Raw genomic sequence first — 16,308 nt, 5'->3', positions numbered from 1 at the left:
AGATTTAACGAATTGAAAAATGTACATTGTTCTAACATACAGAGAGAGAAAAAGTACAGTGGCAATGTTGATACTAAAATTTTTGATAAATAAAGATCAAACAACAAAAAGAAATTGAATGTACAAATATTAAATAAAATGTAAATATGTATTTTAAAATCTTTGTAGCTGTAAGTCATCATGAATTAATAATATAGTTTAAAAAACACAAGAGTGTCCAAATTTAAGTGGCGGGGTAGTTATGATACAACATATTTGTATCAAACATGTTTTATAACTTTCTTTCCAAATCTATTTTTACTTTTTGTTTATCTTCTTTTTACTCATTTACCTTTATCTATATATATAAAAGAGCTTAGTGATGACTGAGTGAGTGAGTGAGTGAGTGAGTGACTGACTGGCATATCATCGCCTAGACGAAACCGCTGAAGCTAGAAAGCTGAAATTTTGACTGTGCGTTGCTGTTGGTGTATAGGCGTGAGATAAGGCTGGGTTTTTGGAAATTCGACCTAGAAGGGTACGAAAAGTACTAAAAGGTACTAAATATGGTACCCTTTGTATTAGGCAAACGGGAAGAGCTAGAATTCTGAAATTTGGAATGAGGGTAACTGATGGAGAGTTAGAAAGATGTACCAAAGGGTTTTCGGAAATTCGACCTATAAGTGTACGAAAATGTCTAAAAGTTACAAAATTTAGTACCAGTTGTATATTTTGAACGGATTTAGCTAGAAACTTTGAATTTGGTATGTAAATGAAGGTTGGGAAGTGGTGTTTATAAAAGGAAATGGTTTAGGAAATTCATACTCATGTGTACGAAAAATACTAAATGGTACTAAATTTAGTACAATTTGGATTTGGGTGAAAAGATACAGCTGGAAACCTGAAATTTGGAATTAAGATTACAAACGGAGTATAGGATTGAGATATGGGGGTAGTTTTGGGAATTCGTACTTATGTGTACGAAAAGTACTAAATGGTACTAAATTTACTACAACTTGGATTTGGGTGAACGGATAAAGTTCGACACCTGAAATTTGGAATTAAGATTACTGTTGGAGTGTAGAATTGAGATAGGTTTGGAAATTCGTAAATTATGTGAACGAAAAGTACTAAATGGTACTATATTTAGTACAACTTGGATTTGGGTTAACGGAAATAGCTGGAAACCTGAAATTTGGAATTAAGATTACTGTTGGAGTGTAAAATTGAGATAGGTTTGGAAATTCGTAAATTATATGAACGAAAAGTACTAAATGGTACTATATTTAGTACAACTTAGATTTGTGTTAACGGAAATAGCTGGAGACCTGAAATTTGGAATTAAGATTACTGACGGAGTATAGGATTGAGATATGGGGGTAGTTTTGGAAATGCGTACTTATGTGTACGAAAAGTTCTAAATGGTACTAAAATTACTACAACTTGGATTTGGGTGAACGGTTAAAGTTCGACACCTGAAATTTGGAATTAAGATTACTGTTGGAGTGTAGAATTGAGATAGGTTTGGAAATTCGTAAATTATGTGAACGAAAAGTACTAAATGGTACTATATATAGTACAACTTGGATTTGGGTGAAAGGATAAAGTTCGAAACCTGAAATTTGGAATTAAGATTACTGTTGGAGTGTAGAATTGAGATAGGTTTGGAAATTCGTAAATTATGTGAACGAAAAGTACTATATTTAGTACAACTTGGATTTGGGTTGTAAATGAAGGTTGGGAAGTGGTGTTTATAAAAGGAAGTAATAATAAATAATAAATAATCTATATACATAAAAGAGCTTAGTGATGAGTGAGTGACATGTATATCATCGCCCAGACGAAACCGCTGAAGTTAGAAAGCTGAAAGCTGTGGGTTGCTGTCGGTGTGCAGGGGTGAGATATGGCTGGGTTTTTGGAAATTCGACCTCTAAGTGTACGAAAAGTACTAAATTTAGTACCAATTGTATATTTTGAACGGGTTTAGCTAGAACTTGGAATTTGGTATGGAAATGAAGGTTGAGAAGTGGTGTTTATAAAAGGAAATGGTTTGTGAAATTCGTACTCATGTGTACGAAAAGTACTAAATGGTACTAAATATAGTACAATTTGGATTTGGGTGAAAGGATAGAGCTGGAAATCTGAAATTTGGAATTAATATTACTGACGGAGTATAGGATTGAGGTATAGGTGTAGTTTTGGAAATTCGTACTTATGTGTACGAAAAGTACTAAATTTAGTACAACTTGGATTTGGATGAACGGATAGAGCTAGAAACCTGAAATTTAGAATTAAGATTACTGACGGAGTATAGGATTGCGATATGGGGATACTTTTCGAAATTTGTACTTATGTATGTGTACGACAAGTTCTAAATGAACGGATAGGGCTGGAAACTTGAAATTTCGAATTAAGATAACTGTGTAAGTGTACGATTGATATATGGGGTAGTTTTAGTACTTATGTTTACGAAAAGTACTAAATGGTACTAAATTTGGTACAATTTGGATTTGGTTGAACGAATAGAGCTGAAACCCAGCAATTTCGTACTTATTTCGTACAAAATATGGTATCCATGGTATTAGGCAAACGGGAAGAGCTAGAATTCTGAAATTTGGAACGAGGGTCACAGATGGAGAGTTATAGAGAGAACCCTTTGGTATGGTGTTTGGAAATTCTACCTATAAGTGTACGAAAAGTACTGAAAGTTAGTAAATTTGGTACCAATTGTATATTTTGAGCGGATATAGCTACAATCTTCATATTTGGTATGGGTATCAGGGTTGGGAAGTGGTATTGATATAAGGAAATGATTTTGGAAGTTCGTACTTATGTGTACGAGAAGTAATGGTACTAAATTTGGTACAATTTGGATTTGAGTGATAGGATAGAGCTGAAAACCTAAAATTTGGAATTTAGATTACAGTCGAAGTGAAATATGGGGGTAGTTTTGGAAATTCATGCTTATGTGTACGAAAAGTACTTAATCGTACTAAATTTGGTAAAATTTGGATTTGGATAGACCTGGAAAACTGAAACTTGGAATTAAGATTACTGATGGAGTGAAGGACTGAGGTAGTTTTGGAAATTCGTAGTTTATGGGTACGAAAAGTACTAAACGATACAAAATTTGGTACAAATTGGATTTGGGTGAACGGATAGAGCTGGAATCCTGAAATTTTGAATTTATTTACTTTTGGAGTGTAGGATTGGCGTAGTTTTGGAAATGTGTACTTATGTGTACGAAAAGTTGTAAATGGTACTAAATTTGGTACAATTTGGATTTGGGTGAACGGATAGAGCTGGAATCCTGAAATTGGAATTAAGATTACTTTTGGAGTGAAGTTTTGGAAATTCGTACTTATGGGTACGGAAAGTACTAAATGGTACTACATTTGGTAAAATTTGGATTTGGATAGACCTGGAAACCTGAAATTTGGAATTAAGATTACTGATGGAGTGAAGGACTAAGGTAGTTTTAGAAGTTCGTACTTATGGGTACGGAAAGTACTAAATTGTACTAAGTTTGGTACATTTTGGATTTGGGTGAACAGATAGAGCTGGAATACTGAAATTTGTAATTAAGATTACATATGGAGTGTAGGATTGAGGTAGTTTTGGAAATTCGTACTTATGGGTACGGAATGTACTAAATGGTACTAAATTTGGTACAATTTATATTTGGGTGAACGAATAGAGCAGGAATCCTGAAATTTCGAGTTAAGGTTATTGTTGGAGTGTAGGGTTAAGGAAGTTTTGGAAATTCGTACTTATGGGTACGAAAAGTACTAAATGGTACTAAATTTGGTTCAATTTGGATTTGAGTGAACGGAGAGAGGAATCCTGAAATTTAGATTACTGTTGGAGTGTAGGACTGAGATAGTTTTGGAAATTCGTATTTGTGGTTACGAAAAGTACTAAATGGTACTAAATTTGGTACAATTTAGTTTTTGGTGGAGAGAATTGGAATTGGAATTACTGTTGGAGATAGTTATTGAAATTCGTACTTTCATACGAAAAGTATTAATGGTATTATAAATAGAGATGGAATTCGGAAATTTGGTATTATAGACCCTCTTGATGTGTAGGGTTGAGATATGGATGTGGTTGTGGATATGCGTACAATAAGTGTACGAAAATTACAAAATGGCACAGAATTTGGTTAGGTATTACGTATACGTACTTATGTATACGAAAAAATACTAAATTGCGGTTGGGATTTAGTTTTTGATAAAAGGCGGCAGTTTTTCAACTTATACATATTATAAGTACTGAATTTGGACCAGTTTGGCGTTGCTTGAAGGGATATAGGTGGAATTTCGAATTGTTGTATGAGGGATGGTGTTGGTGTTTAGATAAGGATTTTTTGAAATGCACACAAATTCAGAAATTAGGCTGAGGGCTGGCTGACTTATTGAGAAATACGAAATGGTATTAAATTTGACGTTGATGTAGCAATGAAGCTGGGATTATATAATTAGTGTGTGAAAAGTACAAAATTGCAATTAATTTGGTATTGGGCTAAGGAATAGAAGAGGAAATCTTGTATGTTATTTATTTGTCAGGTTCATTGTTAGAAGTGGTCGTACAATAAATGTACTAGAAGTATTAAGTAGTACTAAATATTGAAGCACTGGTATTGAGTGAATCGATAAATGAAATTTGTTGTGAGGATCACTGTTGAGATTGGATCAGAATGTTTATTAAAATCCACCTTTAAATGTATGAAAGGTTTCTATATGCAATACCACTGGCATTGGGGGAACAAGTATAGCTAAAACTGTAACATATGAGCTAAGGTTCTGGATCCTAAAAATTTTACGGAATAATTTACAATTGTTTCTATGTTAACACGAATTCGTTTTCTAAATAATGCAATAATTTTTCCAATTGTCAATTCAAATAGGTCTTAGTACATAAAATTTTTCAGTGTTCACCAATTAAATATTGTTTATTTGAATATTATTCCTTTTCCGCATACGAAGTAGCGGGCATTTTGCTAGTTTGTTATATTACATTATTTTCATTATCAAGAATTCTGTATTTAAATCACATTCATCATAATTCCTTTTTAATATTTAATCTTTAGTTTTAGTACATATTCATAATCTCTTTTATATTGTCATATTTCTATTTCTAAATCTAGTTCTATGATTACCTTCAATGAATAAAGTTGTACATCGGATATCAAAATTTGAAAATACTAAATAACAAAGTTGTTTGGGCGCCGGGTTAGTAACCCTTCCCTAGAAAAAGCAGCCTACTATGAAAACACAACAGAAAAGAAAAACAAATCCCTCTAAAGTTGATGACCCCCGCAAACGTTTTAATGACCATGATCTGCGAATCTGCACCTGGAATGTTCGCACTCTTTATAGAGAAGGTGCATTTTACACATTGGCAGATATAATTAAAAAGTACAAGGCCGACAAAGGCGTCACAACAACACCTAAAGATGACGCACTGTATTATAGCTGCCATGACACAAAACATGAGTTTGTCTGCGGATTTGTAGTTAGTCGGAAGTTAAAACATCTGGTATCCAGCTTCACTCCAGTGAATGGAAGACTTAATACAATACGCAAAGCAAAATTCTTCAACATTAGCTTTATCTGCGGTCATGCTCCAACCGAAGACAAAGACGAACAGACCAAAGATATAGTCTATGCGCTCTTAGAAGAAACGTACGACCGTTTTCCTGTCCATGACACTAAAATTATTCTAGGTGATTTTAATGCCAAAATTGGAAAGGAAAATATCTTTAGCCGAAGAGTCGGAAAATTCAGTCTACACAATGAAACATCTGACAATGGCAAAAAACATGGTAGTTAGCAGTACCAGATTTAAACATCTCGACATCCATAAGGGCACCTGGATGTCTCCAGATCAGAAAACAAGAAATCAAATTGATCACGTTGTGATAGATGGAAGACATTCATCGAGCGTGTTGGATGTTCGCTCGTTCCGAGGAGCAAACATAGACTCGGACCACTACCTAGGTGCAGCAAAGGTACGCACCCGGTTAAACGTAGTAAACAAAGTACGAACAGACACAACACGAAAGTTAGACATCGGTAAGCTACAATCATAACAGATAGCCACAGCATATTCCACTCAACTAGCCCAATTGCATAATCGAAGCACTCCTCATCCCGATAATATATCAGCGCAATGGCAAAGTATTGCCCACTCCATGCAAACAGCCGCAAAATCCATACTTGGATATCAGAGACCTCCACCAAGGAATCCATGGTATGATCAGGAGTGTCGTGCTGCTACCGAAAAGAAAAATGTGGCATATAGGGCTACTTTACAATCAGTAGCAATGTGTAGCACACGAGAGAGATATCGGGAGAAAAGGAGAGAGGAGAAACGTCTTTTCCCCAGGAAAAAGAGAGAGATGGAAAGGCGGGAATGTGAAAAAATCGAGATGTACAGGAGCCAGAATGAAGTCCGAAAATTCTACCAAAGAGTGAAGCATCAAACTGATGGCTTTGGTACAGGCACCTCCTCCTGTAGAGACCACGAAGGTAATTTGGTAACTGAGACAGATATTGTTCTCAGGATATGGAAAGATAATTTTTCAAACCTGTTGGTATCCAGCGAAGACGACGAAGATACAACAGATCCAATCCCAGAAGATGGTATTGAATGTATACCGCCCAGCCAGATGATGTAAAGACAGCAATAAACAGGCTGAAGAAAAATAAGGCAGCAGGAGCCAATGGCTTACCAGCCGAGCTGTTCAAAAGCGGAGGCGACACTAGTTAGCACCATCTAGCAGGAAGAACGAGTACCCGATGATTGGAACCTGAGTATCCTGTGCCCCGTCCATAAGTAAGGAGATAAGACTTTATGCTCCAACTATAGGGGCATAAGTTTTCTCCCTATCGCCTACAAGATCGTGTCAGGGATATTGTGCGAACGACTAAAGTCTATGGTTAACGGGATAATTGGACCATACCAATGCGGATTTAGACCATTGACCAGATATTTACCCTGCGACAAATCCTGGAGAAGACCCAAGAGATGCAGATACCTACCACCTTTTTTCGATTATAAAGCAGCCTACGACAGCCCGCTGAGTTCAAAAGTATTCCAAGCCATGTCTGAATTTGGTATCCCCGCAAAGCTCATTCGGCTTTGTAAAATGACTTTAACTGCGTACAAGATCGTGTCAGGGATATTGTCCGAACGACTAAAGCCTATGGTCAACGAGATAATTGGACCATACCAATGCGGCTTTAGACCTGGCAAGTCCACCAATGACTAGATATTTACCCTGCGCAAATCCTGGAGAAGACCCAAGAGATGCAGATCGACACCTACCACCTTTTTGTCGATTATAAAGCAGCCTTCGACAGCCCACTACGTTCAAAGGTATTCCAGGCCATGTCTGAATTTGGTATCCCCGCAAAGCTCATTCGGCTTTGTAAAATGACTTTGACTGACACGAGATCCTCAGTTAAAATAGGAAAGAACCTCTCCGAAGAGTTTGGTACCAAAAGAGGTTTCAGACAAGGAGACAGCCTTTCGTGTGACCTCTTCAACATCCTGGTAGAAAAGGTTATACGAGAGGCAAACATCAAAAGACGTGACACAATCTACACCAATAGTCACATGTTACTTGCTTATGCAGATGATATAGACATCATGGGCCGATCAGTAAAAAAAGTAACCGATACCTTTATGAAAGTCGAAGGAGAATCTGCTAAAGTGGGTCTGGCGGTAAACGGTGAGAAGACCAAGTTGATGGTGTCGACGCGCAATGCGTCCATTGAGATCGGACCAACTGTTGAAGTTGGTTCCTATAATTTTGAGGTAGTAAAAGACTTCGTATACCTCGGCACCTCCGTAAACACAACAAACGACAATAAATTGGCCAACAGATGCTACTTTGGTTTAAGTAAGCAGTTTAAAAACAAAGCCACATCTCGTCAAACAAAAATAACGCTCTACAAAACACTGATACTACCTGTGCTGATGTATGGCTCCGAAGCCTGGGTACTTGCGCAAGCAGATATGGCAGTGCTTGGTGTGTTTGAGAGAAAAATTCTTCGAAAAATCTACGGACCAATCTGCGTTGACGGTGAATATCGACGTCGCATGAACCACGAGCTGTATCTGCTATACAACGACATCAATATAGTTAAACGTATCGAGATGCAGCGATTGCGTTCGCTAGGCCATATAATAAAGCTGGGTACACATTGTCAGTTTTGAATGACAGCTTTGTTGTTGCTTGCTAGTGTGGCCTTTCATTTTTGTCATTCATCATGCAACCACAAAATGTTTTGTGGTTGCTGGACGGTTTGACAGTTATAATAATAATTGCGATATATCGACATTCATAATTGCGAAATATCGACATTCAAAACTGACAATGTGTACTGCACTTAAGAATGAGCGATGATGAACTCGCTAAAAAGGCGTATAAATTCGAGCCACATGGCGGTGCACGCAGAATTGGCAGGCCAAGGAATAAATGGCGCAAACAAGTGTATGAAGAGATTACAAGGCGCGGTATTCCCGAAAGAGATGCAATAGACAGAGATAAATGTAGATCTTTTCTTAGTTCGGCCTATAGAACAAATGTTCTGTAATGGGCCAGCTAAGTAAGTAATTTCAATCATTTATGTTGGTTGTTTCCTTAAAGACATGTTGTTGCTTTATTTTGAATATACTTTTAATTAATTTTCATAATTTGTGAAAAGTTTCAGATATGATTTAATTTTGTCACTTTGAGAAATAAAATAGTTTTGTGGTATATCCGAATAAAGAGTTTTCCATTTCAAATGCAAACTTTACCAAAATTATGGCGCAATTTTTCAATAATTTATTCAAAAATATTGCTTAAATAATTTTCAATTTTGTTTTTCAATTTAAATATTAAACAACAGCACACCTAAAAACCGTCACAATAGCAACCAATAAAATAAGTCAACAATCCGTAAATCCGCCAAAAACGACTAAGTTTACTTGGAGGAAATACTAACCACAATATTTGTTCTCTCCTTCCCCATAGTTTTCGTTTTTTATTAACTTAGGTCACACAGATGACACGTGAGACACGCAAACAAACTTTGACCTAAAGAAAGCGAAACGAATTCTAATAAATTTTCCTGATTGACTTGTGTAATATTACAAGAAAAAAACTAAAAAAGAAGTCGTGCAACGACAAAAGAAGTCGGGCGACATATAAGGATTTAAAGTTTACACAAGGGAAAAAATTCCATAAAATTCGCTAGAGGTACATATTTTATGTTTTCAATATGAACTACTGTAAAAAGATCGTAAGTGTCACATACTGTTGAAAACTCCGAAAGCCAAAACTCCTATTTTGTGCAAAATATTAATAGAATTTTTAAAGTTTATTTTTTTAACCTCAAGTCGTTCACTTTTCCTTCATTTTTAAAACCATTTCTGGGTATTAGAAATACCAAAAAAAAACATTTAGAAAATAAAACTTTTAAAAATTCCTTGAACAAAATAAATCCTTTTCTAAAAGAAAAAATTACAAAAAGAAATGCTTTAAAAAACTTCCACAGTTAGACAATGCCTCAGTTTATTTTTGCTGGTGACACCTTTTGAGTGTTTCTCCTCTTGGTTATCGTTTGTTGGCTGGTTATAAAAACAAGAAAAAACTTTTCATTTACTTAGCGAAGTATGTTTAACATTAAAGGTTTACCTTTAGACTTCTGCTGCTTGAGGAAAATATGTTTGTATTTGTAAAATAGCTTCCCTTGATTCCCCGCCAAGGAAAGCTAACATTTAATTGTTTTTGAGGAAACTCAAAAAACAATTTTAACACGACAATAAATTTTTCGCTTTTCTGTGGGTTTCTTTCTCCACCTTTAACTTGGCCAACTTGAAAGGAATGCAATTTACTTAAGCGACACGCAATCGTTTTTTCCTCTTTTTGTTTTCATTTTTTGTTAACTTTTTATGGAAAATTCCTACATTTGGTTTTAGAAGTTTGGTATGGAGTTTGTGACAGACTTAAACTGATTAGACTGATTTCAGACCTATGAAAATTTGGCTAATTTATTCGTAGCCAATAATAAATAATCAACGCCAATGTCTTTATTACCTGATTTGATGGCAAAAGGAGTTAATATATTCCGCATAAAATATACATTAAGCGTTGCTGTTGGTCATAATGTGGTTAGTAGAAAAAATATTGTATAGGTCGGAATGTTTGCACATAAAAATATGAGTACTTTCAGACGCCAGCATGAATAATTAAGTAACTGAAAAAGGTTATTAAACTTTTACCTACTCAGATGGTTGACGTTGACCGAGCTCTGCGATTGTACTTGAAAAAAGCGAGGAAAATATTGCCACCTTATAGGAAGTGCGATAAAACTGGAATGGTTCCGCGGTAACACACTCTATTATGAATATCATGAAACTAGGCATCAATTGGTCTGTGGATTTTTGTTATATACAATGTTAAACATGAAATATAAAATATAAAATATAAGGGTGACGTGGGGGATGGAATATACCAAGGAACGGTCCTGACCGTGCACACTGACCTCCCCGTGGTGTCACCTGGGAAACTGCCTTTAACACCCGTTAAAGGTAGTGAGCTAACATGTGCCGCGCGTTCACCCATAAGAACGTTAAAAACTTGGGTTTGGGCGTCGGGTTATTAACCCTCCCCTAGAAAAAACAGCCTACTATGAAAAAACGAAAGAAAAGAAAAACGAACCCCTCTAAAGTTGACGAACCCCGCAAAAGTTTTAAGGACCATGATCTGCCAATCTGCACCTGGAATGTTCGCACTCTTTATAGAGAAGGTGCAGTCTTCGCATTGGCAGACGTACTTGAAAAGTACAAGGCCGATATTACTGCCATACGGGAAATACTATGGATTGGGAAAGGCGTCACAACAACACCTAAAGGTGACGCACTGTATTATAGCTGCCATGACGTAAAGCATGAGTTTGGTTGCGGATTTGTAGTTAGTCGGAGACTAAAACATCTGGTATCCAGCTTCACCCCAGTGAAAGAAAGACTTGCTGCAATTCGAATAAAAGCTAAATTCTTCAACATTAGCTTTATTTGCGCTCATGCTCCCACTGAAGAAAAGGACGAACAGACCAATGATATATTTTATGAGCGCTTAGAAGAAACTTATAACCGTTGCCCTGTCCATGACATTAAAATTATACTAGGCGATTTTAATGCCAAAATTGAAAGGAAAATATCTTTGGCCCAACAATCGGAAAATTCAGTTTCCACAATGAAACATCTGACAATGGTATGAGGCTGATAGAATTCACAGCCACAAAAAAACATGGTAGCTAGCAGCACCAGATTTAAGCATTTCGACATCCATAAGGACACCTGGCTGTCTCCAGATCAAATAACAAGTAATCAAATTGATCATGTGGTGATAGATGGAAGACATTCATCGAGCGTGTCGGATGTACGATCGTTCCGAGGCGCAAACATTGATTCGGACCACTACCTTGTTGCAGCAAAGGTACGTACCCGTCTAAACGTTGCAAATAAAGCACGAACGGATACAACGCGGAAGTTGGACATCGATAGGCTGCAAACACAACAGATAACCACAGTATATTCCACTCAACTAGCCCAATTGCTTAATGAGAACACTCCTTGTCCCGATAACATAACAACACAATGGCAAAATATTGCCCACTCCATGCAAACAACCGCAAAATCCATATTTGGATAACAGAGACCCCCACAAAGGAATTCATGGTATGACCAGGAGTTTCGTGCTGCTCCCGAAGAGAAAAATGCGGCATGTAGAGCTACTTTACAATCAGTAGCAAGGCGTAGCACACAAGAGAGATATCGGGAGAAAAGGAGAGAAGAGAAACGTCTTTTCCGCAAGAAAAAGAGAAAAATGGAAAAGCGGGACTATGAAAAAATCAAGATATACAGGAGCTAGAATGAAGTCCGAAAATTACCAGCACGGTAATCTGGTAACAGATACAGATAGCGTGCTCAGAATATGGAAGGAATATTTCTCCAATCTGCTGGTATCCAATAGTAGCGAAGACGATGATACCACAGATCCAATCCCAGAAGATGGTATAGAAGAATAATAAAGCAGCAGGAGCCGATGGCTTACCCGCCGAACTGTTTAAAACTGGAGGCGACGCGCTGATAAAGTGTATGCATCAGCTAGTTAGAACCATCTGGCAGGAAGAACGCGTACCCGACGATTGGAACCTGAGCATCCTGTGTCCCGTCCATAATGTTCCAACTATAGGGGCATAAGTCTTCTCCCTATTGCCTATAAGATAGTGTCAGGGATATTGTGCGAACGACTAAAGCCAATGGTCAACGAAATAATTGGACCATACCAATGAGGCTTTAGACCTGGCAAGTCCACCATTGACCAGATATTTACCCTGCGGCAAATCCTGGAGAAGACCCAAGAGATGCAGATCGACACATATCACCTTTTTGTCGATCATAAAGCAGCATTCCACAGTCCCCTCCGATCAAAGGTATTCCATGCAATGTCTGAATTTGGTATCCCCGCAAATCTCATCCGGCTTTGTAAGATGACTTTAACTGATACTAGGTCCTCAGTTAAAATTGAAAAGAACCTCTCCGAACAGTTCGGTACCAAAAAAAGGTCGTGAGACCAATTCAACAATTTGCTGGAAAAGATAATACGAGATGCGAATGTCAAAAGAAATGACACAATTTACACCAATAGCCACATGTTACTTGCTTATGCTGATGATATAGACATCATGGGACGATCAGTAAAGGAAGTAACTTATACCTTTATGAAGGTCGAAGGAGAATCTGCTAAAGTGGGTCTGGCGGTAAACGGCGAAAAGACCAAATTGATGGTGTCGACGCGCAAAGCGTCCATAGAGCTCGGACCAATTGTGGAAGTTGGTACCTATAATTTTGAGGTAGTTAAAGACTTCGACTACCTTGGCACTGCCATAAACACAACAAACAACATCAGTTGTGAAATAAGAAGAAGAATTGTATTGGCCAACAGATGCTACTATGGTTTAAATAAGCAATTTAAAAACAAAGCCACATCTCGTCAAACAAAAATAACACTATACAAAACGCTGATACTGCCCGTGCTGATATATGGTTCCGAAGCATGGGTACTTGCGCAAGCAGATAAGGCAGTGCTTGGCGTGTTTGAGAGAAAAATTCTTCGAAAGATCTACGGACCGATCTGCGTTGACGGTGAATATCGACGTCGTATGAACCACGAGCTGTATCTGCTATACAACGACATCAATATAGTTAAACGTATCGAAATGCAGCGATTGCGTTGGCTAGGTCATATCATAAGAATGAACGATGATGAACCCGCTAAAAAAGCGTATGAATACTAGAGTTGTGTCGTTCATGAACGAACCGGTTCAAAGGAACGATTCCGTGAAAAGATCGAACGGATCCGTATCCAGCTCATTCTTTTATATCGTTCATTTAGATCCCCGATGGACGAGTCATTGCTGTCAAAACAAAACCACCATCATTAGCTTTGCATACACACAAGCACACAAGCAAGCAAAAAAAAAAACAAATGCATTGGTTTTGCGTTCAAACTCTAAACAAACGCTGCGTTAGGCAAGCAGCACAAATTTCCACACAAAACAAACAATGATTCAGAGAGCTACTCTCGCTCAGTAACAGCACATCTCGGTCATATCTTTCTTTTGCATCATTCGTTCATCTGGTTCTTTCATATCAAAACCACCACCACTACGTTCATTCGTGAACGAACATTTTTAAAAGAACGATTTGGTGAAAAGAACGACGGAGTCATATGCAGCAGAGAACGAACGACTTCAAAAGAAAATAACACAGTCAAATATATTGTGGAACGAAAAAGAGCCAACGAACGAAGTAAACGACCCGGATCTTTTTGGTGAACGGAATGAAAAAGATCGATCCGCTCAATGAACGAGATTGCCCAACACTAATGAATACATGCCACATGGCGGTGCACGCAGAATCGGCAGGCCTAAGCTTCGATGGAGCACACAAGTGGATGAAGAAATGAAAGCGAAGCGAAAAACAGAGAGAATTCGAGATCTTTTCTTAGTTCGGTCTATGGAACAAATGTTCTGTAATGGGCCAACTAAGTAAATTAAGTAAGTATAAAATAGATAAAATAACATATAAATTATAAAATAAAAATCCGGTTTTATTCTTAGATTGCTCCCAAAATTATAACTATTTTATGAAATTTAACATTAGGTCGACCATTACTTAAATTTTTTACTATTCCATCACAATGATGGATTTTTAAAAACATGACCCCTACTTGAACTCTAGTACATACAATTTACATGAGCAACAATTTAAAATTTTAGATATTCGTGTCCTTGCGTTTCTTCGAAAAATAATAAAGAGTTTTACAGCATGTCCTCAATATCAATGTAGTAATTATATGGAAACACACACAGACGAACACACAATCTCACTCTCATACTCTGTGGTACAATTATTTTGTTTATTAAGTTCATGTCAATGTCCATTTAAGTTTTTCATTTCACTTTTTATTCGTTGTTTCAGTTTCATTTTTCTTTTAGTTTTCGTAATTTTATTATTTTGTTTGTTTAGTATTTGAGTTTTCTTTCTCATTTCAAGATACCCATTAGCCTAAAAGCAATAAAGTTGTTGGCATTGTATCTCTCTGCTATAACTAAGTTTTCATTTATATACAGTTTAAATGTTATTCTTTTCTCCCAAGTTTTAGATTAAATAAAAACATAAATGGAAATGAAAAATTATTTAAATCAAAACAAAGAGAGAGAAAACAACTACTTACCATACCACCAACACCACAATAGATTGACAATCCCACCAGCAATCCAATATGATTTAGGGCTGCTCGCAATTTTAAAGATTTCCAAAAACTCTTTTTGCAAATGCCACGATTGGCTTCCACGGTTTCCACCCGGACATCTAAATGTTTTAATTTATTTAATAGCTCTGCATTGGCATCATCCGTTGCATCGAATTCAACCATTTTCAGTTTTGAGATTTGCCACTTTTAACGCTCAAACACAACACCGCACTACTGGCTCATTTGGGAACAACTTTTTCTTTATTTGTATTATTTATTTATTTCTTAACTTTCAACGTTTTGTGGGATATTTAACTCCCTTAAAAGGAATTTGTCTCACTTCATCTTTTGATTTGCAAAACCACAACTTATGCTTCGTTGACTTCTTCTTCTTCTTCGGTGTAGATCATGGTCACACAATCATTTCATATTTAAATCTAAAATGAAGTTTTCCTTTAGCATGACAAATAATTTCCGGGTGAAGTTGTTGGTCAATCCGAGGGAAAATTCCAAACAAAACTTGAGATAGAGAGAAAATCTAATAGAAATTTATGGCAAATTATTTCCTGAGTATGAAATGGCCACTTGAGGTTATGACATTTTCATATAACTCCATGCTTCGGGGAAGCAAAGCAGATCAAGGGAGGAATGACACACTCATTATACCCTCAGCATTTATGCTAACTAGGGTATATACACTTTCATACGGGCAAAATGTGCCTCATGGAAATAATGGTTTTAGACCCCAAGTATGTTTGGACGAAATGTGTTTCAGACAATTTGGAGTCGATTGAGCAATGTCCGCCCGTCTGTCACATCGTGAAATTTCTACTAAACTTAGATGAGGTTCCAAAATGGACTCAATCGGTCCACATCTTCGGGTACCTCCCACACAAAATTTCGAAAAAGTTCAGTTTATGACCTGCTCTCGTATCGCTTTGATTTTTGTTGTAACAACCTGTATTCACTGTCCCCATGCGACGTTACAAGTTTCATCAGCGGCAAGTCCATACTTCCTAAGAAAATAGCCTGAAAGTTGCAAAAAAAACTCTATAACACCGTTTGTAGTGGATGGAGCGCAAGATAACTCTCGAACGGATCTGCCGATCCAAAAATTTGGCCTTCGTCATATTTTGTCCAAACATAGTTTAAATTCGAAAATAAGGCATATCGGTCCACTCCTTCATGTACCTCCCCCACAAAAAATCAAAAATGTTAGGAAAAATTGTGCGCACGATAACTCTTGAAGGGAATGACCGATGTAATCCATACTTTGCACATCCTAATATATCTACCAGATATAGATCAGGTTCGAATATGGACTATATTTGCCCACTCCTTCGTGTACCACCCACACAAAATTTCGGTTAAGTTCACTTTAAGACTTTGATTTTTGTTTAAGCAACCTGCATTCACTGCCCCTTTTTACTATGGTACAAGATTTTTTCAGGGGCTAGTAAATACTTTCTGAGAAAATATCCCGAAAGTTGTAAAAATCCCTATGACACCATGTG

At 37.0% G+C, this 16,308-nt stretch overlaps 1 protein-coding gene across 1 annotated transcript in view; it reads right to left on the bottom strand.

Annotated features, from left to right (window-relative positions):
* The window catches only part of LOC141397043 (TWiK family of potassium channels protein 7), a 234,131-nt gene extending 218,900 nt beyond the window's left edge, over nucleotides 1-15,231 (bottom strand). Inside the window, exon 1 of the mRNA XM_073972862.1 lies at nucleotides 14,777-15,231. Coding sequence (XP_073828963.1) covers nucleotides 14,777-14,977 — 201 coding nt within the window. The 5' untranslated portion in view covers nucleotides 14,978-15,231. The remainder of the gene's footprint in view (nucleotides 1-14,776) is intronic.
* Between the last annotated feature and the right edge of the window lie 1,077 nt (nucleotides 15,232-16,308).

The sequence above is a fragment of the Musca autumnalis genome, unplaced genomic scaffold (genome assembly GCF_047663935.1).
Source record: "Musca autumnalis isolate F117 unplaced genomic scaffold, ASM4766393v1 scaffold_3, whole genome shotgun sequence".
Classification (NCBI taxonomy): Eukaryota; Metazoa; Arthropoda; class Insecta; order Diptera; family Muscidae; genus Musca; species Musca autumnalis.
Note: the sequence above shows the minus strand (reverse complement) of the source record. Positions and strands in the feature narration are given on the sequence as shown.